Source organism: Garra rufa, chromosome 7 (assembly GCF_049309525.1).
Source record: "Garra rufa chromosome 7, GarRuf1.0, whole genome shotgun sequence".
Lineage (NCBI taxonomy): Eukaryota > Metazoa > Chordata > Actinopteri > Cypriniformes > Cyprinidae > Garra > Garra rufa.
Window position 1 is genome coordinate 7,235,000 of NC_133367.1, and position 26,265 is coordinate 7,261,264.

A 26,265-nucleotide genomic window follows, 5' to 3' on the forward strand; every position below is an offset into this window, starting at 1 on the left:
TTTTTTTATCTCATAATTTTGACTTAGTAAGTACTTATGTCATAATTTTGACTTTTTTATATCATAATTTTGACTTTTTTATCTCATAATTTTGACTTTTTTATCTCATAATTTTGACTTAGTAAGTACTTATGTCATAATTTTGACTTTTTTATCTCATAATTTTGACTTAGTAAGTACTTATGTCATAATTTTGACTTTTTTATCTCATAATTTTGACTTTTTTATCTCATAATTTTGACTTAGTAAGTACTTATGTCATAATTTTGACTTTTTTATCTCATAATTTTGACTTTTTTATCTCATAATTTTGACTTAGTAAGTACTTATGTCATAATTTTGACTTTTTTATATCATAATTTTGACTTTTTTATCTCATAATTTTGACTTTTTTATCTCATAATTTTGACTTAGTAAGTACTTATGTCATAATTTTGACTTTTTTTATCTCATAATTTTGACTTAGTAAGTACTTATGTCATAATTTTGACTTTTTTATATCATAATTTTGACTTTTTTATCTCATAATTTTGACTTTTTTATCTCATAATTTTGACTTAGTAAGTACTTATGTCATAATTTTGACTTTTTTATCTCATAATTTTGACTTAGTAAGTACTTATGTCATAATTTTGACTTTTTTATCTCATAATTTTGACTTTTTTTATCTCATAATTTTGACTTAGTAAGTACTTATGTCATAATTTTGACTTTTTTATATCATAATTTTGACTTTTTTATCTCATAATTTTGACTTTTTTATCTCATAATTTTGACTTAGTAAGTACTTATGTCATAATTTTGACTTTTTTATCTCATAATTTTGACTTTTTTATCTCATAATTTTGACTTAGTAAGTACTTATGTCATAATTTTGACTTTTTTATCTCATAATTTTGACTTTTTTATCTCATAATTTTGACTTTTTTATCTCATAATTTTGACTTAGTAAGTACTTATGTCATAATTTTGACTTTTTTTATCTCATAATTTTGACTTAGTAAGTACTTATGTCATAATTTTGACTTTTTTATCTCATAATTTTGACTTTTTTATCTCATAATTTTGACTTAGTAAGTACTTATGTCATAATTTTGACTTTTTTATCTCATAATTTTGACTTTTTTATCTCATAATTTTGACTTAGTAAGTACTTATGTCATAATTTTGACTTTTTTATCTCATAATTTTGACTTTTTTATCTCATAATTTTGACTTTTTTATCTCATAATTTTGACTTAGTAAGTACTTATGTCATAATTTTGACTTTTTTATCTCATAATTTTGACTTTTTTATCTCATAATTTTGACTTAGTAAGTACTTATGTCATAATTTTGACTTTTTTATATCATAATTTTGACTTTTTTATCTCATAATTTTGACTTTTTTATCTCATAATTTTGACTTAGTAAGTACTTATGTCATAATTTTGACTTTTTTATATCATAATTTTGACTTTTTTATCTCATAATTTTGACTTTTTTTATCTTATAATTTTGACTTTTTTTATCTCATAATTTTGACTTAGTAAGTACTTAAAAAAGTCAAAATTATGACATACATAAGTACTTAAGTCAATTTTAAGTAGCATGGGTATATTTGTAGCAATAGCCAAAAATACGTTGTATGGGTCAAAATTATAAATTTTTCTATGTTAAAAATCAATTGATGATATTAAGATCATGTTTCATGAAGATATTTTGAGACAGTTCTACCGTAAATATATTAAAGCTTAATTTTTGATTGGTAATATGCATTGCTAAGAACTGCTCAAAGTCAAACCATCATGAGTTTTTAGTTTTTAGTTTGAACAACTTCTTCTTGATTGTTGATCAATGTACAATCAATGGTTAAAATAGTTTTGATAAAACAGAAGTTGGATGTTTTTGTGCGTTTTGATTTTTAAGTGACTTCATTTTCTATAAGTCAACTAATAACTAAAAGACCCTGTGAACTGCCCTCAGATGATGAAGTGTGTGTTTGTGTTTGGTGCAGTGATCGACGTGCAGGCGTTTGAGCGTCTGCTGGGTTCCTGTAAGGAGATTCTGAAGAGGAACATCCAGCAGTACGAGCAGCAGCTGGTGGCTCTGTTCGGATCCAGCGTCGACATCAAACACTGAACCCTGCAGCAAACTCCTCACTTAGAAACAACACATCCTCCAAACACCTCACTCGACAGAAAAACACCGGCTCAGTGTTACTGACAGCCTTCAGTTTGGGAAAACCAGCAAACATCACATTCACAATGTAATTACAAACCATCAAACCCACCTACAATATTAGGAAATAATACTGAACGTTTTGTATTGTAATATTGGTAATTTTGTAGCCAAAGGTTTTGAAATGTACATTTTCTGGCATGTTCGCCTTAGTTATTTAACTTCAGTGATTGCCAGTTAACGAGCGGAAAGGGAATAAAATGGCGCTGAAAAACAACCCAACCGTAACAATAAAAAAAGCATGTGAAACGACGTAATAAAAAAAAAAAAGGTATAGAAAATTTGTTTCAATAAATGGAAACTAAAATGTGAAGCAACAAACAAAAATCCCAGACATTCCCTAACTGTGACAGAAAATAATCTAAAATTCCCTGATACTGCATGACTTAGAATGCCGGGAATTTTAAATTTTTATTTTGTCCAAATCGTGGAATGTCAGGGAATTTTAAATTCTTTTTTATTTCTGAGTCAGGGATTTTTACTTTTTTTTTTTTTGTCCATGTGTTGGAATATAAGGTAATTGTAGATTGTTTTTTTTGGTCCAAGACATGGACAAAAAAAATGTAAAAGTCCCTGACTTGGACATAAAAAAGAATTTAAAATTCCATGACTTGGAAAAACAAAAGAATCTAAAATTGCCTGTTATTCCATAACTTGGACAAAAAACAAAAATTCCCTGACTCTGACATAAAAAAAGAATGAAACATTTCCTGACATTCCATGATTTGGACAAAATAAAAATCTAAAACTTCCTGAAATTCTATGACTTGGACAAACAAAAGAATATAAAATTCCTTGATATTCCTTTTGTTGTTGTTGTTGTTGTTGGTCCAAGACATGGACAAAAAAACAATGTCAAATTCCCTGACTCGGACATAAAAAAGAATATAAAATTACCTGACATTCTCTGACTTGGTATATTAGGGAATTTTATATTCTTTTGTTTTGTCCATGACTTGGAATATCAGCAAATATTATCTTTTTTTTTTTGTCCATGTCTTGGACAAAAAAATAAAATGAGAATCTAAAATTCCCTTAGATTCCATGACTAACAAAAAAAAGAATATAAAATTTCCTGACATTCCATGACTTGGACAAAAAAAAAAAAAATCCCTGACATTCTCTGACTTGGACAAACAAAATAATCTAAAATTCCTTGATATTCCATGTCTTGGAATATCGGGGAATTGTAGATTATTTTTTTGTTGTTGTTGTTGGTCCAAGACATGGACAAAAAAAATAAAATAAATCAATGTCAAATTCCCTGACTCAGACATAAAAAAGAATGTAAAATTCCCTGACATTCCATGATTTGGACAAAATAAAAACCTAAAATTTCATGATATTCCATGACTTGGAAAAACAAAATAATCTAAAATTCCCTAATATACCATGACTTGGACAAAAAAAAAAAAAAAAAAATCTAAAAAAGACCTGATATAGCATGACTTGGACAAACAAAAGAACCTAAAATTCCTTGATATTCCATTTTTTTTTTTGTTGGTCCAAGACATGGACAAAAAAATAATGTAAAATTCCCTTACATTCAATGACTGACATAAAAAAATATAACATTTCCTGATATTGCATGACTTGGACAAAAAAAAAAAAAAAAATCCCTGACATTCTCTGACTTGGACAAACAAAATAATCTAAAATTCCTTTATATTCCATGTCTTGGAATATCAGGGAATTGTAGATTCTTTTGTTGTTGTTGTTGGTCCAAGACATGGACAAAAAAAATAAATCAATGTAAAATTCTCTGACTCGGACATAAAAAAGAATGTAAAATTCCCTTAGATTCCATGACTAACAAAAAAAAGAATATAAAATTTCCTGACATTCCATGACTTGGACAAACAAAAGAACCTAAAATTCCTTGATATTCCATTTTTTTTGTTGGTCCAAGACATGGACAAAAAAAAATAATGTAAAATTCCCTTACATTCAATGACTCACATAAAAGAATATAACATTTCCTGATATTGCATGACTTGGACAAAAAAAATAAAATAATCTAAAATTCCTTGATATTCCATGTCTTGGAATATCAGGGAATTGTAGATTCTTTTTTGTTGTTGTTGTTGTTGGTCCAAGACATGGACAAAAAAAAAAAATAAATCAATGTAAAATTCCCTGACTCGGACATAAAAAAGAATGTAAAATTACCTGACATTCTCTGACTTGGTATATTAAGGAATTTTATATTCTTTTGTTTTGTCCATGACTGATATTCCATGACTGGGACAAAAAAATAAAATAAAAAGATAATCTAAAATTCCCTGACATTCCATGATTTGGACAAAATAAAATTCCATGATATTCCATGACTGACAAAAAAATATAAATATAAACTTCCCTGATACTGCATGAATCTTAAATTCCCTAATATTCCAGAGATTCCAAGACCTGTGGGAACCCTGTCAATCAAACTCCACACGTTTCCAAACCCTGCGCAGAGAGCTGAACATGTTTTCAGTGAATATTCTTATGTTTGTGATTCCTGCTGAATAAAGGCTGAAATGAAAGATTGACAAATGTGTATGGACTTTTTTTTTTATTTGAGTAAGAAAATTTGAAGTGCCCGCAACAAACCCAGCAAAGAGCTGGCAGCCCTGCCGTCTCACGAGTATTTACATCACAAACGCAGTTTGATTTCCACCGGTCTGAGTTCGGTCTTGGGTGCGGTGGCTCTGTGGGGTTTGGGTCGTCGGCCAAGGTTTAAATATTTAAAATATTTACAGTCCGGCAGACCAGAACCTCCATGATCCCGTTGGCCTGCCGCCGGCGTATCCTCCGCGGGGAGCGCACAACTCGTTAAAAACACGCATTTATCTTACAATAACTTCTATGATTCGCTCATCAAAAAATAGACTCAAAATCACCAAATGAAGAGAAGTCACTTTTTTCTGTTTTGCCCGACGTTTCCACGAACAAAAAGGAAATGGATCAATAAATAGAAACACGGCAGACACGTGAAGTCAGACTGTACAGACACTGGGACAGGAGGAGAATCAGACGGAGGTGATGACGATCATCAGGTGCGGAGAGATGCTGGAGATCTGGCTCAGGAGATCGGGAGCCAGGCGAGACAGGTGGCTCTCGGAGAACTCGCACGGAGGGAAGATCTGCAACACGTAGGCCGGCTGCGGACGGAGGAAGACAAGCATTCCGGATCAGTTATCCTGAACCGCTGACTGGAGCGGAGAAAGAGACGAGCTCTCACCTGATTGGAGCCGGGGTTGGGGACGTTGATGATGCCGGCCGCCAGTTTGGCCTGCAGGTAGTTGATGAAGGCGGATTTGAGCGCCTGCGTCTGGTTCAACACGTCCTCCTGGTCCAGACCGCACGGCATGGCCAACAGCAGGCAGAAATCACTCTCACCCTACAAACAGCACGGATTGTCCATATGTCAACCAGTCAGAAAAGTCTGAGTAAACAAGCTTTCCATTGACGTATGGTTTGTTAGGATAAGACTATATTTGGCTGAGATACAACTATTTGAAATCTGCAATCTGAGGGTGCAAAATAATCTAAATATTGAGAAAATCCTCTTTAAAGTTGTCCGAATCAAGTTCTTAGCAATGCATATTACTAATCAAAAATTAAGTTTTCATATATTTACAGTAGGAAATGTACTTAATATCTTCATGGAACATGATTTTAATATCCTCATGATTTTTGCCATAAAAGCAGTTTTGTTGGCTGTTGGCTACAAATATACCCGTGATACTTAAGACTGGTTTTGTGCTCCAGGGTCAATGCTATTTTACAGTTCTCTATATAGTGATTCATCCTCAGTTTCTCTTAAAAAGTTGTTTTTTTGATGAAAGTTTTTTAGTGAAAGGAAAAGAATGCGGAGAATTTAGTTTTTTTAGACGAAAATTGTGCCAATTTTTCTTCTCTCACCCAAAATTAGGATGATTATCAAATAACGTTGTCTAATTTAAAAACAACCTTTTTTTTTTTTTTTTTTTTTAAGTTTTTTGATTAAAGTAAAAAAAAAAAAAAAAAAAGAGACATTTTTTCATGAAACCTTTAAGTTATTTTTTTCATCATTTTTTTTTTTTTTGGTCAAAAAGGTTTTTTTTTTTACAGAAAGTTTTTTTTTTTTTTTTAAATGTCTTAGAAAAGAAATTGATGAGAGAAAAAAAAAGTCAAAAAAGTTGTTTTTGGACTAAAGAAAAAAAATTGAAACATTTTTATTAAACATTTTTTCAAAAAAAATCTTTAAAGTTTTTAATTTTTCAAAATGTTTTTGCATCTTTCAAAGTTCATGTTCTACAAATCAACTAATCACTAAAAATATACTTAAACCACTGTATGACCTTCATCAGAAGACCTTAAGAAGATCCAGACTGGACGAGCTTTAAGAGATTTATGAAAGCTGAATAAATAAGCTTTCCATTGATGTACGGTTTGTTGGGATAAGACAATATTTGGTTGAGATGCAACTATTTGAAATCTGCAATCTGAGTGTGCAAAAAATCGAAACAATGCTAAGAACTTAATTTGGACAACTTTAAAGGCGATTTTCTCAATGCATATTACTAATCAAAAATTTAATGTTTCTGTAGGAAATTTAGAAAATATTTTCATGGAATATGATCTTAATATCCTACTGATTATTGGCATAAAAGACAATTCGATCATTTTAACCCATACAATGTGTTTTTGGCTATTGCTACAAATATACCTGTGCTACTTAAGACTGATTACATTTACATGAAGAGCCCAGCGAAAATTTGCTTACAATAATCAAAACCAGTTTGCATCAAAATGCAATATCTTTTAAAAGAATGGATCACCCGGAAATAAAAATTAGCTGAAAATGTGCGTATCATCAGGCCATGCCAGATCTAGATGAGACTGTTTCTTAGTCAGATTTGGAGAAACGAATGGGTGCCGTCAGAATGAGATCATCACAGTAATCCACAGCACTCCAGTCCATCAGTTCACATCTTGACAAGACAAAAGCTGAAACAAATCCATCAAGACGTTTTTAACTAAAATACGAGTCTATAATCTGTAATAGAGCTCCATCTCCTGTTGTCTCTCACATCCTTTTACAATTACCTGTAAATGGAAATTTTAGGACTTTCAATGACTTTAAGCACTACTTTTATCTTCAAGGACTTCGATAAGGGAGATCTCTGATTGAACTATGTCTTCCAATTCAAATGCTAAAAAAAGCAAAAAAAGATCAATAAAAATAGGCCTATACTAATAAAAAAGATGGCAACACTAAAGTGAAGCACATGCAAAGTATTACTACTAAAGTATTACAAATTATACTAGACTTTTAATATTAAGGAATTTGAATTTGTGTATACTTTCTTTTATAACTGTACTGCATTTATAGTTTGATGCTTTCTACCATTTAAGAAAAAAAAAATATTGTTCCATATTGTTTGATATTGTTCCAAAATTCTGATATGAAACAATGATTCACAAACTTGCACCAAAGTCACCAAATGATTCATGTTCAACTCGCTAAATGATTCACAAACCTGTTCGTGCCCCTAAATTCTGACCTGAATCAAATAAGTTCTAATCTAAATCAAATGATTTTTTTCAAGGGTTTTCCAGGCCTTAAAATTTCAAAAAGTCAAATTATAGTACTTCAAGCACTTTAAGCACCTTATACGAACCCTGGTTTTGGATTGTTTTGGCTTGCAAACGGAGCTTGATTTCTCTCCTGATTCAGCCAGGCTTCTTTTTCACTGGAGGAAGTGTTATTATGGATTATGAATTCGTAATTTAGTTAAAAACATCTTTATGATGGATTTGTTTCAGCTTTTGTCTTCTCAAGACGTGAACTGATGGACTGGAGTAGTGGGACATTTCTCCAAAGCTGATGAAGATTCAAACTCATCTTAATCTAGGATGGCCTGAGGGTGAATAAACGTACAGCTTTCCAAAATGGAAACTCTCGATGGAAAAGCGAATGCTTCGACATCACGTACCGTCATTCTGCGGGCAACTCCCTCCAGCTGCTGTGCCTCCAGCCTCATCCTCTGGACGATGCGGAGAATCCCTCCAGTCTCCGGCAGAGGCAAAGAGCGTAGGCCGAGAGCTTTGTTTCCACATAAGAAGTGCAGCTGAACTGCTGCAGTATCATTCTTCAGCGCCAGCAGGCCTTGCCACACAATAGGGTATTTCTGTATATACAGAGTTTATCAGAAACAGAAGAAGCGGGCCGACAGAAAAAATGTAAATTGTTGATCTCTTCCGTGTGTGGTTAACGCCAGAGACTCACCGTCAGAAGCTGCACCATGTTCACCGGCTGGTGTCCAACCAACTCCACCTTAGATTCAGCCTGTGCTTGACTTGACTCTGGCTCTTGAACGGTCTTTGTTTAAAATAAAAGGCACAAACTTAACTTTCATTGCTCCAACAGCTAGTAAGTGCTTAAAAATGATGCATACTCAAACTTACCTTCGACGGTGGGATGCTATGGGCAGACTGGGTAATCCCCATTGGAGAACTCTCGCCAAACTGAGCATGGGCAGGCCGCAGGTTCGTATACAGGGTTGAATATTCAGAGAAGGAAGCCCCAGTTCCTGCTGAGATCAGCTGAACTCTTTGAGGGGAAGCCATGGGAGGCATCGGACTACGGATCGCCATCATTCCCTCCTTATTAGGAGGTGTCTGAGCCCTCTTCAGCTCTGATGCTTTCGATGTGTCCTTCTCAGATACTCCCTTTGCTAACAAGTGTGGCCGAGGAGAGAGAGACGCCGCGATGCTAGTGGGAGTCGAAGACGGCGGTATGTTCTCAGGGTGCAATTCCACAGTGGGGCGATCGCTCTGTTGGTGGTGCATGAGTACTCTCATGTCTCTTTGTGACATGTTGAATCGCTCCAGAGGTAAACCACTGTGGAGAGCTCCGCGATACTCTGCCGGTATGGAGTCCGGTTTCAGTTGAGCGGCAGGCGGTCTTGCATTGGCCGGGTTCACCTTGAGGACCATTTCCCTGTTCCCCACAGCTTGGGGAGATGTGGGCCTCTGCTGGCCAGGTGCCCAAGAGGAAGTGAGGCTCTCAGAGTGAATCCCATAGTTCATCATAGAGAGAGGAGGAGTGTTCACTCTCACCTCACCCTGGGTAAGGTGTCCCATTGCACCGACGCGGTGTGGCGACATCCTTCCGATGCTAGCGTGAGCGTTGTGTGGAGGCATGATCACAGACTGCTCTGAGTGGTGGACATACTGGGACAGAGGGGGCAATCCAGGGGGAAGGACCATAGACACACCTTTGGGAGACGAAGAGCCGATAGGAGATGACACTTTGGAATGGAAAGGAGAATGCGGATGTCCGGATTTCCGTGGAGATCGTGGTTCCTGCTTGGGTTGAATGAGTGATGAAGTTCGGTCTGCCGGCGTGCCGGCTATGAAGCCAACGTGATTGCCTGCTGCTGAGGGAAGATGTGGACTTATAGCGGGACTGATAGTTGGGACCCAAGCAGGTTTCTCTGCGTTGAGAGACTCTGGCCCATCACCCTTCTTAGGGTGCTTCATCACCATTGGGTATTCTGTAGGATGGTAACCCATGACCTGCGACGGGCCAGGGGTTTGTTGCAATATTTTAACAACTCCACTTTGAACCGGAGCATAAGCGGATTCTAATTTGTCGAGTGCAGATTCTTGCTTAATCGTTGAGATGTTTGGTTGCGATTTTATTGAATGTCCATGATCTGAGGGAAGTGGGCATTTTGAAGATGGCGGCTGGGAGGCACCGTAAAGTTCCTGCTTGATCTGGGGCATTGACACCAGCTGTTGTGACTCTATGTCTACAGCACTGGCAGGTGGGATCTGGCTGATTTTGGCACTTATGCGCAGTGGCCCCTCCATTTTCTGGCCAGAATGACTTAGCACCACCACACCTTCTGAAGTCTGAACTCTCAACCCTGTGCTGGAACCCGTACTCAAAGACGTACTCTCCACAATGTAGCGTCCAGCATTTCCACCTTCCTCACCAACTGCTGGACCATGGTAAGTACTGCTTTCTTCCAAGCTTGGCTGGTAGATCTGTTTCGGAGGTTGTTTTTCAAGAAAAGGATTTCCAATCTGGGCATTTGGCTTGTCCTCTGAGTCAGGGGGATTGCAGACACGACTGATGACGGAGGTAGGAGTGGACGCAATGACTGAAATCACCGACTTCTCACTGAAAATCTGCTTTGTTTCTGGGGAGGGTATAGAAGCAGGCTGTCGAACTACAGGTTGGGCTGAAACTGAGGGTTGTCGGTTATCTTGAAGAGCACTTTTGCTAGTAACCACATCTGGTGTAAAGTCGCTTTCCCTTAAAGGATGAGCGTGCATATTCCCGGACGCAGCACCAATTTCCAAAACAGTTCTAGGTTTTGTGAGGATTTTACGCAAATCACCATCATGTGCCAGGGTGTCTGAGGGTAACGTGGGGCTCTCAATTGGGGGTACAGAGGTCAGCAGAGGGGAGAGCACCCCAGCTTCTTTTGGCTGATTAAAACGCTCCGTTGGGGAAACAGAACGCCTGCTCGGGTACGAGGACAAGTTCTTGAGGCAAGGTCTCGTTGGAGATAGTGAGGGAGATGTGTTTTTGTATGAATAAGGCTGGTACTTGGATGACGTTGGGCTTTGGCTAATAGCCGGAGAGGACTTGGGGATATCCACCTCAGTTTTAAGAGGCGACTCAGGTTTGTTTGGAACTTCTGCATTGGGAGCGGTTGAATTGACACCCTGCTTGGAAGAGGAAGTAATGACAACAGCCGTACTTGTTGGTGATCTTTCCATGGTGGCTGTAAGCTCTGCAGATACTGACTCCGGGGACTTCACAGGGATATTTTCAGCATCTAAAACTACATCTTTGATGGGTTCCTTTTTGCTTCCAGCACCCTTTTGGCCTTTGCCCTTCTTTGACGCTTTTGCTCCTCTGCCTTTACACCCTTTTCTAGGAGTGGTTACGGTCTCCTCCTGAACAACTGCTGTGCTAACGCAGGTTTCAGATACTTTTGAACTGGGCCCAAGAGTCTGCACATCAGGAACAGATTCTACAACAGAGCTCACGATTTGTTCCTGTGGCAAGCTACAAGTTTCCTCTGATGTAATGGAATCTATAGCAGCAGCAAGCTCTGTTTCACTAGACGGATTTGCAGGCTTTTCTTCTTCAGAGTCACGCTCTGGCTCTTCAGCTATCGAACGTTGTGCCTTTGTCACATTACTTTTAAACTGAATAGGAGAGGCATCTTCTGTGAGCTTGGCAATATTCTCAACAGCTTGCTCAAGCTCCAACTCTCGAGCCAGTGAAGCTACATGTGGCTCAATGGCTTTTGTTGCAGCAGGCAAAGTCTCCTTTTCACTATTAGCATCATCCACGGCATCATTTTCAAATTTAGCTTCTAGTACCTCATCCTTTGAAGACACGCCAGGTGAGCTATTTTTGGGAGACTCATCGGTTCCAGGTTCTTCTTCACTAGTCTGAAGTATTGCCTTTACTTCTGTCACATCAAGACGGATTCTAAGGTTTTTCAGAACGGGAGGGTTTTCTTCAGTAATGAGTTTGGGACTTTCCGATATTTTCTCCATTTTGTCCCCTTTCTTTCCAATTCCAGATGCAGATACACTTCCTGGACTGACTCCTTTTTGTGTGGGGGGTGATAATTTGCCTTTACCCACTTTGGGAACCCCCTCAGTGCTCATCTCACTGCCATCCAACTCCTTAGACTCTGTAGATTTTGACCGTTCAACTTTGCCCGCTGGTACATCCTCAGCTTGGCGTCGATTCTTAGGGGGGCGTCCCCGTCTCGTGGTTAATGGTGCAGCAACAGCCTCTACATCAGAGCCTACATCTCTGTCTACTCCTCGCTTCCGTGCACCACGAGGCGATTCGGCATCTTTTCCGGGTTGCTGAGCAGTTTCATCTTCAATTGGTGTAGCGTAGACAGAACGCACATTTCTACGTCTTGCCCTACCTAACTGTGAATTTTGCTCTGTTCCTTGTTCCAGTTCTATGCTGTGGACAGGTGACTTACTTGATGACTTTGAATCAGGTGTTGTCTTGGATGGCTCTCCCCTTGGAGAATTTGAACGTTTGTACTTTTCTTTGTCAATGCGCTCACTTTTGCGGGTGCTTTGTTTGTCTGGGGTAGCAGGCAGAGTTGTGGCTACTGGTGTGGTAGGCGAGGTTTTAGCTCTTTTATTTCTTGACTTTGGAGGGGGTGACACAGTTTCTTCAACTGGACCATTATCAGCACATTTCTGATCATCTGCATTATTGGATTCAGCCTCGGGTGCAATAGGTGGCTCAGGTTCTTTTACATGCTGCTCAGCAGGGATTTGTGGGAGGGGACTTGGTGATTCAGGAAACTTTACTGGAGGCTCAGCCTCTGGCTGTGCATTTTTGGTTGGTGTTTCGTTGCTTGGGAGCTGTTCTGCTACTTTACTGGTGTCCAGAGTACTTTCAGAATCATCAGCCTTCAGTGCCATCTCCTCTCCTGGGATCTTCGACTCCTTACATTCTGAAGAATTGGGTTCTGAGGGTTGCTCAAGCAAAGACTGTTCTGGCAGAGGTGCGGGCTGTCTATGCTCTTCATCTTTCTCCTTCATAGAAGAATCAAGCAAATTACAGGTAGGAATATCAACACTTTCTGTTTCCGCTATTGGCAAGGATTCTTTGGCTGCTAAAACAGGGGGTGATATTTGAGGAGCTTGAACAGGACTAGTCTGAGGGACCTGAACAGGACTAGCTTGAGGGACCTGAACAGGACTAGTCTGAAGGACCTGAACAGGACTAGTCTGAGGGACCTGAACAGGACTAACAGATTTGATCTCAGCTTGTTGGATACTAGGTTCAGTAGCATTTTGCTGCTGTGGTGCTTGTTCTTCTTCCGGTGTTTTGCTTCCTCTGGTTGCATCTATGCTTTCTTCTTGTTTGCGATCTTGATGGCTTTGTTCTTTATTCTTCTGTTGCTGCAACCTTGTTAGTTCTAAGAAGCGGCTATGGAAAAGCACAACTGGTTCTGGGTCAGGCTGCCCTTCTGCTGGACCTTGCTGAGAGTACAGATATCCAACACCATGTTCAGGGTCCTCATGTTTTCGTTCCAGATGCTGCAGACGCCTTGAATCCTGCTCAAAAATAGAACTGTGCAAAAAACGTGATGCAAACAACTCTCGTCTCTCCTGTTCTTTTGGCTTTGGATCTTCCTTCCTGTCATCAATTTTGTCATCAGACTCGCTTCGAATTTTTTTCTTCTTCAGGTACCATGAGGGAGTTGGTCGTGGGGTTGACTCTACTTTCTCCGTGTCCTTTCTACTTCTGAAACTGGGGAAATGTGAATCATAATCGAGGAAAGACCAGTTGTCTTCCCTTGACGAGGACAAAGACTTTGCACGCTCCAGCAAAGCTTTAGTATCTGGTGTGATTGTCTGATCATCATCAAAAGAACAGAATGTGTTTCTCTCCAGAGACGTTGTCAGCTTAGACTCTGATAATCTGTCTGGACGATGTCTTTCAGAGAAGGACATTGAAGTCGACGGTGCAGGAGAGTTGGGCTTATTTTCACGATCCTCCTCAGAATCAGAACGCACTTCACCAGGTTCCAAATCAGGCCAAAGTCCATAGAACTTCCGATTGAGACGTCTTTTCTCAGCGCTCCTTGAAAAGTCTGGTAACAAGTCTTGCTTTAGTCGACTCTCCCAGCACCTCTGCTGCTCGTCTTGTAGAGATGTACTCATCTTTGACATCTGCGAGGCGTGTATCTGTTTACCGCCAAGCTCCTGATCTGACGGAGCGTTTTCCTCAGGTTTCAAAGGTTCTATTACCTCTCTCACAGTCATTTGCGCATTAGGGTCTGCATATTCTTCCTCTCGTTGTTGGGGGGCATGCTGAAACCTTGGAGAGTTTGTGTTATTCCACTCGGGATCTTCACACTTTTGCCGGACCGTTCGGTAAATCCTTTCTCTCTTAGCACTCATTTCTAACTCAAAGGTCTCTTGTTTCTTGGTCTTACTCGGAGGTGAATTATCCGTCACATCCTGCGGGGGTTTGCCGACCTCATGCACCAAGCTACGATGCTCAAGATCTTCCGCATCTACACCTTGAGGGGTTTCTGGCTTGCCCGGTTTATCTGGCGGCAGCAGCTGCTGCCGCAGCCGCCGATTTTGCTCCATCTGTTTGCGGTAACTCTGAGAAAGGTCGATGTTTTCTAGATATTCATCTCTCACCTTGTCCTTATCTGAGGTTCCATCTGTTGAACATCGTCTAGAAATGCTTGGCCCAGGGTGAGACTTCAAAGAGTCCAAAACATCCACCTCAGGCATTTCAACTGGTCTCACCGACGGGCCCTGAGACGTTCCTCTCATAGCGCCATCCAGCTCTTCCCTTTGACTATAATGAGAACCAATCCGGGATTTGGAGTGCTCTCTTTTTTGAGCCTCCTTCTCTGCTTTTACATCAATATCTGTCTCTTTTGCAAATCCTGCGCTTGGGGCAAAGTCAGCAGGTTGGCTAATCCCAGAACCCGGATCATCCTCCAGACGCCCCCGTTTCTGTCGTATCGCTTTCCCGCTGGGATCGCCAAACCGCCTCTTCCTCGCTGCAAGTTTGTCAGAATCTACAAGGGAGTCTTTGCCATCGCTACCAGAGTCCGATTTTAAATGCTTCTTTGTCTTTCCTTTGCCGTCCCTGTCTAACGGCTCGCTTTTACATTCAAGTCGCTCTCCCTTTTGAGACTCCAGGCGAGTTACATGGTCAGTGGGGGAAGGCTCCTTGTCCAGTTTATGCTTCGGTCTTTCTTGATTCTCCACATCTGGAACCTTCACCTTCCCAGATCCCAAATCCAGACTGGCATCTCTATCCGTTTCAGAATGAGGTACAGTTGGAGACTGCACTTTCCCTCTCCTTTGCTTTGCCTTGTCTCCCTTCTCTCTGTCAGCCTTCTCCTTGCGTCTGCCACGCTTCTTGTTCTCCGCTCCACTTGCGCGCTCCGCCTCGGCCGGCTCCATTTCTCTCTCTAGTCCTTCCGGTTTGTACTCTACTGGCGATTTTTCAGACTTCTCGAACTGAGCCGGAGGTGGAGACAGCGAACTGCAGCTTCCAGATCTTTCAGAGGAATGCCTGTACACGCGTCGTTCGGTGTCTCTTGACACGCGATCCGACGGCGAGGGGGAAGCAGAGGGAGTTAGGGTGCGCCGCTGATGAGACGGGCTCCAACGGCCTCGCTCCGCCTCAAAGCGTTCGCGCTCCCGTTCACGCTCCCGCTGGATATAGCTGTACTTCCTGATGTCCTCAAAAGGGTCTCGGTAGTCTCTGTATTCCCGCGGGTCTTCATGATAACGAGGATCATAGTGATCTCCTTGATAATGATCTAACTCTGCATAGCGGTCGCGACTGCGACCAGGGTATTCGCGACGGGGGTCTTCAGCGTAAATTCCAGGAGTCCGTACATTCTCGTAATACGCCCGTTCTGCTGTAAAGTCATGATAAGGAGTTCTCCGTTCCTCCCTAAAAACGAAACAAGATTCAGGCAATATTTAACACACTGCTCAAAGATGAGCAAACTGAAAGCAGAAATGACAATCTCAAGGTTTTTTTTACTAAAGGCAGTGCTCACCTCCTTTCTGTCGGAATATCATAAAAATCACGGATATCCTGTCCAGACGCCTGCATAGATCGATAGAAAGCCATTTGACTCTCCTGACTGGCAAAATCAACCTACAGAGAAGAAACAAAAACATTATATCACTGAATCAACGCACAAATTAATCAGTGTATATATTTCAATATTAATCAGTCCCCACATACCTTAATTTTGTTTCCTCCTATCTTCCATCCTTTGGTTTCTCTAACAGCCGCTTGGGCAAAATCAGTGTTGTTGTACAGAATGAGAGCCATTCCTTTTAACCTATCAAACACAACCTGTAAAACAAGCCAGTAGTTAGTATAACTCTACAGCACACCTGTACAATCTTTATAGTGCACTTCAAACATTTCCAAAAACTAGGGTTCCTAGAACTCTACCTTGACCACCGGACCGTATCGACAGAAGTGTCGTGTGAGGTACTGCTCTGTGATATTAGAGGTCAGGCCGTCTAACCACACGCATGCCGTCGGCATACTCTTCCCAAAGCCGAGCTGCAATCCAATCAGAAATACGCATTAGAAACCATCCAGTCAAACAATGCTGTTGTCACGTACACACAATAGAACGATGTTTTACAAGAGTCACGTTGGCAAGAACACGCAAGTAATAAATACCTTCAGTCTGTTTGTGCCCAGATACTCTCCGTCCATTTTCTTAATGGCTTTACAAACACTCGCAATATCAGAGTACTGAACAAATGCGTACTGGGGAACGCCGTTCACCCTCTTGATATCAATATCCTGAAATCAATGAAGACAAACACATGCTTTAGAAAACGGTTTGTGTTAAACCGAGTTAAAATGTTGCAGAAACCACAACAGATGACAGATCAGAAAGACATGAACATTAAACATTAGCTGGAGATTTGTATTAGAACAGTAACAGAACTGCAAGTGAAACATTTCCAGATGAAAAAATTCTCAATTTGTTATGCTGCAATAGTGATACATATTCACGTTCATCAACAAAATTCAGGTTAGATGTGTGTGTGTGTGTGTGTGTGTGTGTGTCTTTTCTAAAAGTTGTTTGAGACTAGTATACACTAGCAGTCAAAGGTTTTTGAACGGTTAGACTTTTAATGTCTTCTGCTCACCAAGCCTGCATTTAACTTGACCCAAAGTACAGAAAAAAACAGAAAAATTTGGAAATAGTTCTTCTATTTAAAATAACAGCTTTCTAAAAAGTACTTCTGATACTTGGTTAAAATCAAAATAAAAAAATAAATAAAAGTAGAAAATCTTTGCTAATTCAAAAGCTATGCCTTTTTTAGAAATGTTAAAATCTCTCTTCTGGGTGTAAATGGACCCAAGTGAGTTATGGGGGTTAAAACTCACATTTTCAGTCCAGAAATTTCTTCTCCAAGCCCAAACACAGTAGCTTACCACTATCTCTCCGAAGCGCTGGAAGACGTCGAGTAGCTGCTGATAGTTGGTGGTCTTCTCCAGGTTTCCGATGAACAGCGTACGAGTGGCCTTCGGGTGAAACTCGTCGATGCGTCCGTCTAGGGGACGAAACTCGTTCTCGCTCTCCGTCTCTGTTGAAGGGGAAACACATCAGGATTTAGCAGACGCACAACCTGCGCTATAGCGAGATGGGCTGATCTTCAGCAGACACCCACCGGGGCCGTTCCAGGCTGTGACCTCGATCATCATCCCGAAGAAGAGCTTTCCCTTGGACACGCTGAGGGCCTTCTCCTGATCCTCCTGCTGTCTGAAGAACACCAGGCCATAGCGCTCCTCTGATGCACCGTGGATCTGCACCGACGTCACTTTACCATACTTCTTAAACTCGTGAAAGAGCCCGTCTTTCAAACTCGTATCTGAAGAGAGCAAAGCACAGACACTTCAGCATCCAGAAAGCAACATCTGGCTCAAAATCTCTCAGGAATGTCCAATTTAAATGATTAAAACTTCATCTTATGATCATGAAACGGACTTAAATTTCATGTTTGATCTTCAAACATTAAGGCTGTTTTTTATTTACGGGAAAAATTAAAGGGTTAGTTGATTTTGTTATTGTTTTGTTCATAGTTTGCTCACTTGCTGTTGGTGACCTAAGCTCATGAGAAGCATGTTTACAAATTGATATCTGAAGACCTATGACAGCTAGACTCTGGTGGAAATGTAGACAAACTTGTTTTCTTTAAGTTCAAATGATTCAGAATCTCCTCAGGTGCAGATATTTGGAAAAACATAAGTTTACACATAGGTTACGTGGTGGCCTTAAAGGGTTAGTTCAGCCCTGAATGAAAATAGTCATCATTTACTCACCCTTGTGTCACTCTAAACCCGTGAGAAAGTTTACCTTTGCAACAAAATTGAAGATATTTTCAATAAATCTGAGATATTCTTTCATCCCTCCAGTGAAAGTCTGTTCATTCAAAACTCTGAACGCTTCAAAACGTTTGTAAAGAAATCAAAAAATACATTTGAATGGAGCAGTTTGTTCCAATCTCTTTATATGATGAACAGACTTAATTTTAGGCATTTCTTTACATATAAACATTGATTGGTGAACATAAACAGAAGCTTTGGTATCTTGGTATCTCATCAAAAGACACTGATCAATCTCTATACAAAGTTTTGAAGCATAAGTTTTGAGTAACTTACAGCAGAGGGATGGGAAACTTTAAGATTTGATCGAAAATATCTTCATTTACCACCACCAAACAACCTATGTGTCTAATTTTTCACGTTTTACCAAATATCTGCAGACGAGACGACTCAGAATCATTCAGACTCGAAGGAAACGAGTTTGTCTATGTTTCCACCAATTTCTATAAAGCTAGCAAACATAATTCTTCACATTTACTGTAAACATACTTCCCATCACAAACAACAAATGAGCAAACTATGAACAAAACACCTGTAGTGTCTGACTGAGCTTCCATTAAATGAGATGCACAACACGAGAAGTAGACGGTCACCTGTGGAACGCGTGGGCAGGTTCTGCACTCTGATCCCGAAGCTCCTTCGTGGCTCGTCCGAGTCCAGCGTAAGCGTAGGAGGAGCCGGAGGAGCGTGCGTGGCCGTCGACTGCACTGAACGTGCTCGCGATCCTTCACTGGAGCTGCTGTTCGAATCACTGCTGCCAGAAAACAAGAGAAGAGCCAGATTGAGACAAACCACAGCACTGGATACACCATGTACCAAAAACACCCACTAACTGTGGCCGAAGAATTACAGCAATAAACAAATGTTTATGTTTTAAATGTATGTAATGTATGTGTATGTTCTGATAGTCAGATGATCAGCAACTTTGCAACTCCATGTCAACTAGCAGTTCATAGAATACTAGAATAGTAATATCAACTAACACCAAGTAACTTACAGGGTCATTCCGTGTCAACTCAAACAAAGGCCCCTGCCTCAAATTTTTGATTTTGCTAATATTTATTTTGAAGAAAGGTAGACATGCATAGTGATGAAAGCCTAAATATTAAATGTCATGGATGAATATTTACCGAGTAATCCACTAGTTTGTAGAGGGAGGTCAAAATTTCAATTCAGACTCAAGTTACAGGGAGGTAAAAATGACTTCAGAAAGATGGCAGCATTCTTATCTTATTTATACACAGAGCTTGGTAGCACTATTAGTAAAATCTGTTGACTTCAGCAGTCTTGGTTGCATTATGTGCCAATGGTGACCATTCAAAAATGGGGAAACAGCACTTAAGTTTTTCTCCAAAGTTTGCATGCCTGTAACTCAAGAAGTATTAAAGATATCTTAATGCCCTTTCAGATATTGGGTTTTAACAAACTTTCCTTTTAGCATCTTTATTTTTAATACCCTATGAGATTTGTTTCCAGAGATATTGAAATTTCAATATGGCTCCAGGAGTAAATCGTTAAAATGCACATTTTCAGTGGTCAAAAACCAAATGTGGTTCAGTTTCAAAAAATACGATACTTCTTCTTTTAAAGAGGAACGTCTGAAGAGCAAATAATCTTGAAACTAGAGTATCTTGTTACTTTCTGTCTAGACAACTGCATTGAACATACCAGTCTGAGTGCCATAAATATTCTTTTTCCAAAGTTTGTGTGCCTATAACTCAAGAAGTATTAAAGATATCACAATATGATCTTAGATATTGGTTGTTAATAATCTTTTCTTTTGGAATCTTAATTCTTATGGCCCTACATCATTCAGTCCCAGAGATACAGGGATCTCAATGAGACTCCACGTCCAGATTGTCGAATATTATCCATTTTTAGTGTTGGTCACTTTGTATACAGCTGATACTTATTTTATTTAAAGAACAATGTCTGAAGAAGAAATAATTAGAATTGTATCTTGTGTGCCTGTAACTAAAGAAGCATTAAGGTTATCTTAATATGATTTTAGAAACTGTTCTTTTGGAGTCCTCATTTTTAAGGCCCTGTATGGTTTAATCCCAAAGATATTGAGATCTCAGTGCAGCTCCAAATTTAGTATCCTACACATTTTCAATGATCAAAAACCAAATGTTGTTTTTTGTGTTTATCCAGTCATCACTGTTTACAATATAAAAATGCAAATAAGAACAGTAACCCAGGGATTAGTATTATGACTATGAACTCTAAAGTATGATTCCTTATTCACAGGGTTAGGATTTACCCAGAAATTCTCTATCTCAAGAACTGAATCTCATAGGGCATTAAAAATGAAGATACCAAATAGAAAGTTGGTTAAGACCCAGTATCTAAAAGCGCATTAACATATATTTAATACTTCTTGAGTTACAGGCATACAAACTTTGGAGAAAAACTGCCGTTTCCTCATTTTTGAATGGTCACCATTGGCACATAATGCAACACAGATTGCTAAAGTCAACTGCTTTCACTAATAGAGCTACAAATCTCTGTGGAAAAATAACGTAATTATTATGCTGCCATCTTCCTGAAGTCGTTTTTACCCCCCTGCAACTTGACTCTGAATCTCAGGTGAAAATGGCCACTTTTACCCCCTTCTACAAAACAGTGGATTACCCAGTAAATATTCATCCATGACATTTAATCACTATACATGTCTATCGTTCTTCAGAAAAAAATATCAAAATTAAAAATGTGAGCCAAGGCTATCAAAACATAATGGTTTGATACGTGAAGACTTATGTTTACTAGCCTTGTAGAAATTGGTGGAAACATAGACAAGCTTGTTCCCTCCGAGTCCAAATGACTCAGCGACCCCTCAGGTGCAGATATTTGGGAAAACGTGAAAATTTAGACACATAGGTTCAAATCTTAGAGATTTCCATCCAAAACTGATGCTTTAGAACTTTGCACAAAGATTATTAAAAATTTGGATGATTTGACACGGAACGACCCTATAGTTAGTAGTATGAGTCAAAATAAAGTAGAACCCAAAAAAATTGACATCTTATATCTAATATTTGAAACTGACATGATTGCAAACTTTCAACAAAAAATACATCGTTAAAGTGTTACAACATCAGTTGATTCAAGAAATTGTAAAGACTGCAAAATACAATTAAAAGCAACTAGTAGAAACCGCTGGTACGATACCTGCCGCTGCCGGTGCTGCTGGTGCTGCTAACCGAATCAGAGCTTGACGACGGGCTGCGCGAGCGTGACCGCGGGCCTCGTCCGGGCGACACGGCCGCTCTTTTGGGAGAGTGGGCGGCTTTGGTAGTCTGTCCCGCGCTCCTCTGTGGCGACGGGTGGCGTGACTGCGAAGAGTGCGAGGACCGGCTCCGCCGATGGTGGTAGGTCCGGTCGGTGCGGCGCCCCCTGTCGTCGCGGTACGGGTCGCGGCGAGCGGAGCTGGAGATGGTGAAGGGGTCGCGGATCCGAGACTCAAAGTGCGACTCCGGTGCGTCGAAGCCGCCGCTGATAGCGCTGGTGGCCGGGCTGGAGCTTACCCCGGAGGCGAACATGGTGCGGTCCCGGTAATACTCGGCGTTGTAGTGGCGCGGCCTGTCGAAGGTGCCGCCGCGCTCGTGGTGTCCGTACGGACTGTGATCGTACGCTCGCTCCCGGCTGTCCGAGCCGCTGCTGTGAGAGAGACAGAAAGAGACACGACAGAAAGGGGAACACACACACACTTAGAATCGGACCGGATCCATGGCTGACACAGCAAATCTAGTACGCCTCGTCGTCCAAAACCTAGCGGGCCAGGTTGGGGAGCCGAATCGAAATCACAAGCACACGCCTGGTGGACTGAACTACGCTGAGGCTCTAGCGCTGAGAACGCACGTCTAAACCAATCATGCAGTGTTTCTATCCGACCGCTGAACGTTTACTCTGATCAAATGAACCATGCTGGCTATCTGGCTCTGAACACTGGAGGGGGGAAATCAGACAGAAGAGATGAAACACTCGGGAGCAGACGGAGGGACAGAGGGGTTAATAATAGCACAAGGCTCTAGGGTTAGTAAAGAACAGGGGTTAAGAGACAGGGTGCATGTCTAGGTTAGAGAGAGAAAGCACAGAGAGGCGTAAGGCAGGGCAATACCAACCTTTTCAGAGCAGTAACTGACCCTACATATTCCCAATACATTATAGGAGGAATTTTGTGTGAGCCAAAAACGGCGATGGTGTATAGCGGTGCTTGGGAAGAAAAACAAAAACGGACGATAAAGTCCCACTACGCAAAAAGGATCTTCATCCAGCGTCAGGCCATCCATCTTCAGTCTTCAGAAAAAAACAGGAACATATTCCAAAAATGTAGCCGTCCACTGGTGGGATAATCCGAACGCCAAAAAACACAAGACGACATCTTTGCGGGAGCAAAAAAGAAGAAAAACGTAATTCCAGCACAATATGTTCCCCAGAACATAGCCACTCTTCTAGCGTGTTCGTACATCCACTAGAGATCAGGTAATCCAGCAAGTGCCTCAATCTACACCTATACATCCAACGTGAGGTTAGATCCAAGATTTGGGCTGTGGGAATCTTCCCGTAACGTCTTCTGGTCTTCGAAGCTTCGTAAAAACATCCAAGCGCCGGCGACCTAAGAATGATGTGCGGTGACAAGGAGGATGGAGATGATGAGCCCTGACACACTTACTCCACACGGAGTCCAGCGGCGTTCGTCGCGCTAAATCCACGGCAGTGATACACATCCACGGCATGACAGACAGTTAGCACAATGACCAGATGGGTGATGGGATAGTCGTGCAAGGCAAATGAGAAGGGACAAAAAGGCTCGCGATAACTATTTTTTTTTAATCCGTCGTCGGCACGTACTTCCCAGGAGCGGCGTTCCAGGGTGGTGTAGTATCCGAGATCGGGCCCGCCGCCTAATATCCACACTCACCCGTTAAACCTCGGCCGGCCACCGTAACATCCGGGATAGGGTAATATCCAACTCAGACGAGGGCTATGGCTCACACAGTAATCCCACACCAATCTAATCCACTCATTCTTACATGATAGACAAGGATTAATAATTCCATGTGCAGGAAGTCAGGCCTCAGAATCTGGCCTATCGTGTTTTTAACCCAACCTCAACCCCTGTATCTGACACCACAGTCCCCCTGTAGTGCAGAGGGAGCCTGCGTCCACTTACCCGTCTAGTCTGCGTTCATAGCGCCCCTCTCTGGTGTGGAGAGACACCGGAGGCCCGTACACCGGCCCCACGGCGCTCCTCGAGAACCCCGCAACCTCCCTTCCGTGACTGCTAGAGGGGGTCCCGTCCTCCAGACCCCGCACGGCGCTGGGCACTGAACCCGGCTCATTGTAATCGGTGCGAAGGTCCCTGTCCCCCATTTTGTTGACGGCGTTGTGCGCCTTCTGGGCGCTCTTGATGTCCACGAAATCCACGAAGGCCGCCACGCCGCCCTCGGAGCCGCGCTTGCGCAGGACCTTGACGCTCTCCACCCGGCCATACCTGCGGAGAAGAAGAAACCAGGAGCTGTAAACATCGAGCACATCAGGGAATCCTGCGGTGTACAAACATCTGGCAGATGTCTGTAAGATGTCAGCTTTTATACATTCGAATTCATAAACATCTTAAAGACATCTAATAGACATCTATTTGACATCTGATAGGAAACGTCCAATAGCCGTCTTGCAGATGTAAATGCAAACGTCAAATAGACGTCTCTGAGACGCACGTGTGCTATCAGGGAAATGTTGTTAAGGTCATTCTGAAATTCTAAAAATTAGCACCCAGATAGCACACGTACATCTGCAAGATGTCTGTTAAAGATCTCTTGATCTGGAAAGCATCTGCTGTGTACAAACATCTAACAGACATCTTTCAGATGTCAGTTTTACATACATTCTAATCCATAAACATCTTAAAGACATCTAATAAACGTCTATTTGACATCTGATAGGAAATGTCCAATAAACGTATTGCAGAAGAGCAAACCCTGTAAAAATGTAAATGATGTAAATGCATACATCAAATAGCAGACTGCACATGAACATCATAGAGACGTCTATTTGACATCTGCAAGACGTATTGTTTAGAGTGCTTGCTCATCTGCAATACATCAAATAGACGTTTATTAGATGTCTTTAAGATGTTATGATTTAGACCCAGAGAGCACATGTATGTCTGCAAGATGTCTGTTAAAGATCTCTTGATCTGAAAAGCATCTGTGTACAAACCACTGACAGACGTCTGTCAGATGTCAGTTTTATTTACATTTTAAATCATAAACCTCTTAAAATACGTCTATTTGACACCTGATAGGAAACGTCCAATAGATGCATTACAAATGCAAATGCAGACGTCAAATAGACGTCTCTGTAATGTATGTGTGCTATCAGGGGAATGTATATAAAATCGACATCTTACAGATGTCTGTCAGACGTTTGTACACAGCAGATGCATTCCAGTTTAAAAAAATCTTTAATAGACATCTTGCAGACATGTGTGTGCTATCTGGGACAAAATATATATATATATATATATATATAGAGTCTATTTGACATCTGATAGAACACTTCCTGTAGACGATATCCTACTTTTCTTAGTGATATTTAGTGCTGGTTTATCAGGAAGTGTCGATTTTGTTCTCTTTGACTCGTTGGATGGAAGTTGTGCTTATTTGTAAATGTTTTATGCTCTATTCCAAAATTCGCAACTTTGGATGGAAACCTGGCTAAGACGCCCAATCATCGCTCTTCAAAGAGCCTGATTTGACCGTACATGCCAATATACGCGCTCCGAAGCCTGTTTACACTGCACTCTCAAAGCGATTTCACACCACTTTAGCGGTTTTCCTCCAGTAAGGCTACAGTCGTTCAGTTCATTCAAACGAAATACGAGTTCAGCAGTTTGTTTGTCTTCATAAGCACCACTTAACTGCAGATTCTCGATTAACTTTCTGTTTCTTCGAGTCGGTTCGTGCTGTTAAACCGGCTCGTCCCGTTAGCAGCGAGCTAACCGCAAACAGACACAAACACTCGCTGTTCTCCTAATGAAAGCGCGTTTATGTGACTTCTCCTGAGGCGTGATTGTGGCGTGAACCCAAAACGGAAGTGTTCTCTGAATATTAGCACAGATTTCACACGTTAACCTGCAAACCGTGAACTAGTCAGTAGTGAAGCAACCAGCTAACTGCTTAACTTGGTCGCGCTAGCGAGCTGGCGCCTCGTCGGAGTTGGTTTCGGTTAGTTTTTAAATTCTAACTCGCCTTTCCGACTCATTCCAGTGTTTTAAACGGCTTTTTTTGGCGTTTCGCCGCTGATTTTCCGCCATCGCGCGCCGAGGCTGTTTGTGTCCGCGCGAGGCCGCGTCACTGCGCGCGCAGCTCCGCTTCTTGTGTAACTCACCGTTTAAAATGCTCCACAATCTTCTCCTCGCGAACATGTTCGGGTAAATTTCCCACCCAGAGGTGTCTGGTTTCCCGAACCATCCTGCGTCCTCCGTGTCCCGTTCATGCACATATGCGCCTTCGCGTCGTTTAATCTCTGACCGTGAGGTAAAATCCACTGCTAGCTCGTGTGAGGAAAAAGATCTCGCGGCCCTGCGCGTGCACGGGCGGGAGCGCGCAGAGGAACGCTCGGTGACGAGCACCGCAACCCCGCGCGCCGCCGTCACTATGCGACATCCAAGCAAATGTCACGAGTGATGCCAAAACATCACATATGGAATAGCAATTTGTGACCCTGGACCACAAAACCAATCATAAGGGTCCATTTTTCCTCAATAAATAAGATTTCCATTGATGTATGGTTTGTAGGATAGGACAATCTTTGTCTGAGACACAACTATTTGAAAATCTGCAATCTGAGGGTATTAAGAAATATTGAGAAAAGTCTTTAAAGTTGTCCAAATGAAGTTCTCAGCCAAGCATTTTAATCAAAATTTAAGTTTTAATATTTTTATGGTTGGAAACTTACGAAAAATATCTTCACGGAACATCATAATGATTTTTGGCATAAAGGCGATCATTTTGACCCATACAATGTATTGTTGGCTATTGCTACAAATGTGAAAATATGAAAACAAAGATCAGAGCGAATAAAGCAGTCAA

At 40.9% G+C, this 26,265-nt stretch overlaps 2 protein-coding genes across 2 annotated transcripts in view; one reads left to right on the top strand and one right to left on the bottom strand.

The window, feature by feature from the left end:
- Nucleotides 1–3,218, top strand: part of prkar2ab (protein kinase, cAMP-dependent, regulatory, type II, alpha, B) — a 35,667-nt gene extending 32,449 nt beyond the window's left edge. The window contains exon 10 of the mRNA XM_073844644.1: nt 1,997–3,218. Within this exon, the coding sequence (XP_073700745.1) occupies nt 1,997–2,121 (125 nt within the window). The 3' untranslated portion in view covers nt 2,122–3,218. The remainder of the gene's footprint in view (nt 1–1,996) is intronic.
- Nucleotides 3,219–4,762: 1,544 nt separating this feature from the next.
- LOC141338298 (msx2-interacting protein) lies at nt 4,763–25,698 on the bottom strand. The gene is made up of 15 exons (XM_073843835.1): nt 25,562–25,698; nt 23,343–23,663; nt 21,338–21,826; nt 18,760–18,920; nt 17,452–17,652; nt 17,216–17,367; nt 16,448–16,573; nt 16,211–16,324; nt 15,995–16,108; nt 15,804–15,904; nt 8,659–15,694; nt 8,480–8,572; nt 8,187–8,381; nt 5,447–5,605; nt 4,763–5,366 (listed from the first exon to the last, which is right to left on the bottom strand). The coding sequence occupies exons 1-15, from the start codon at nt 25,642–25,644 to the stop codon at nt 5,235–5,237; spliced, it is 9,477 nt and encodes a 3,158-aa protein (XP_073699936.1). The 5' UTR covers nt 25,645–25,698; the 3' UTR covers nt 4,763–5,234.
- Nucleotides 25,699–26,265: the final 567 nt, after the last annotated feature.

Excerpts from the sequence above, each read along its gene's own strand:
- LOC141338298 (XM_073843835.1), bottom strand. The coding sequence starts at position 25,644 with ATGGTTCGGGAAACCAGACACCTCTGGGTGGGAAATTTACCCGAACAT. Across the intron at positions 18,921-21,337 it reads AGCAGCACCGGCAGCGGCAG|CAGTGATTCGAACAGCAGCT; the intron begins GTATCGTACCAG and ends GTTTTCTGGCAG. Across the intron at positions 16,109-16,210 it reads GATACGGTCCGGTGGTCAAG|GTTGTGTTTGATAGGTTAAA; the intron begins GTAGAGTTCTAG and ends CTTGTTTTACAG.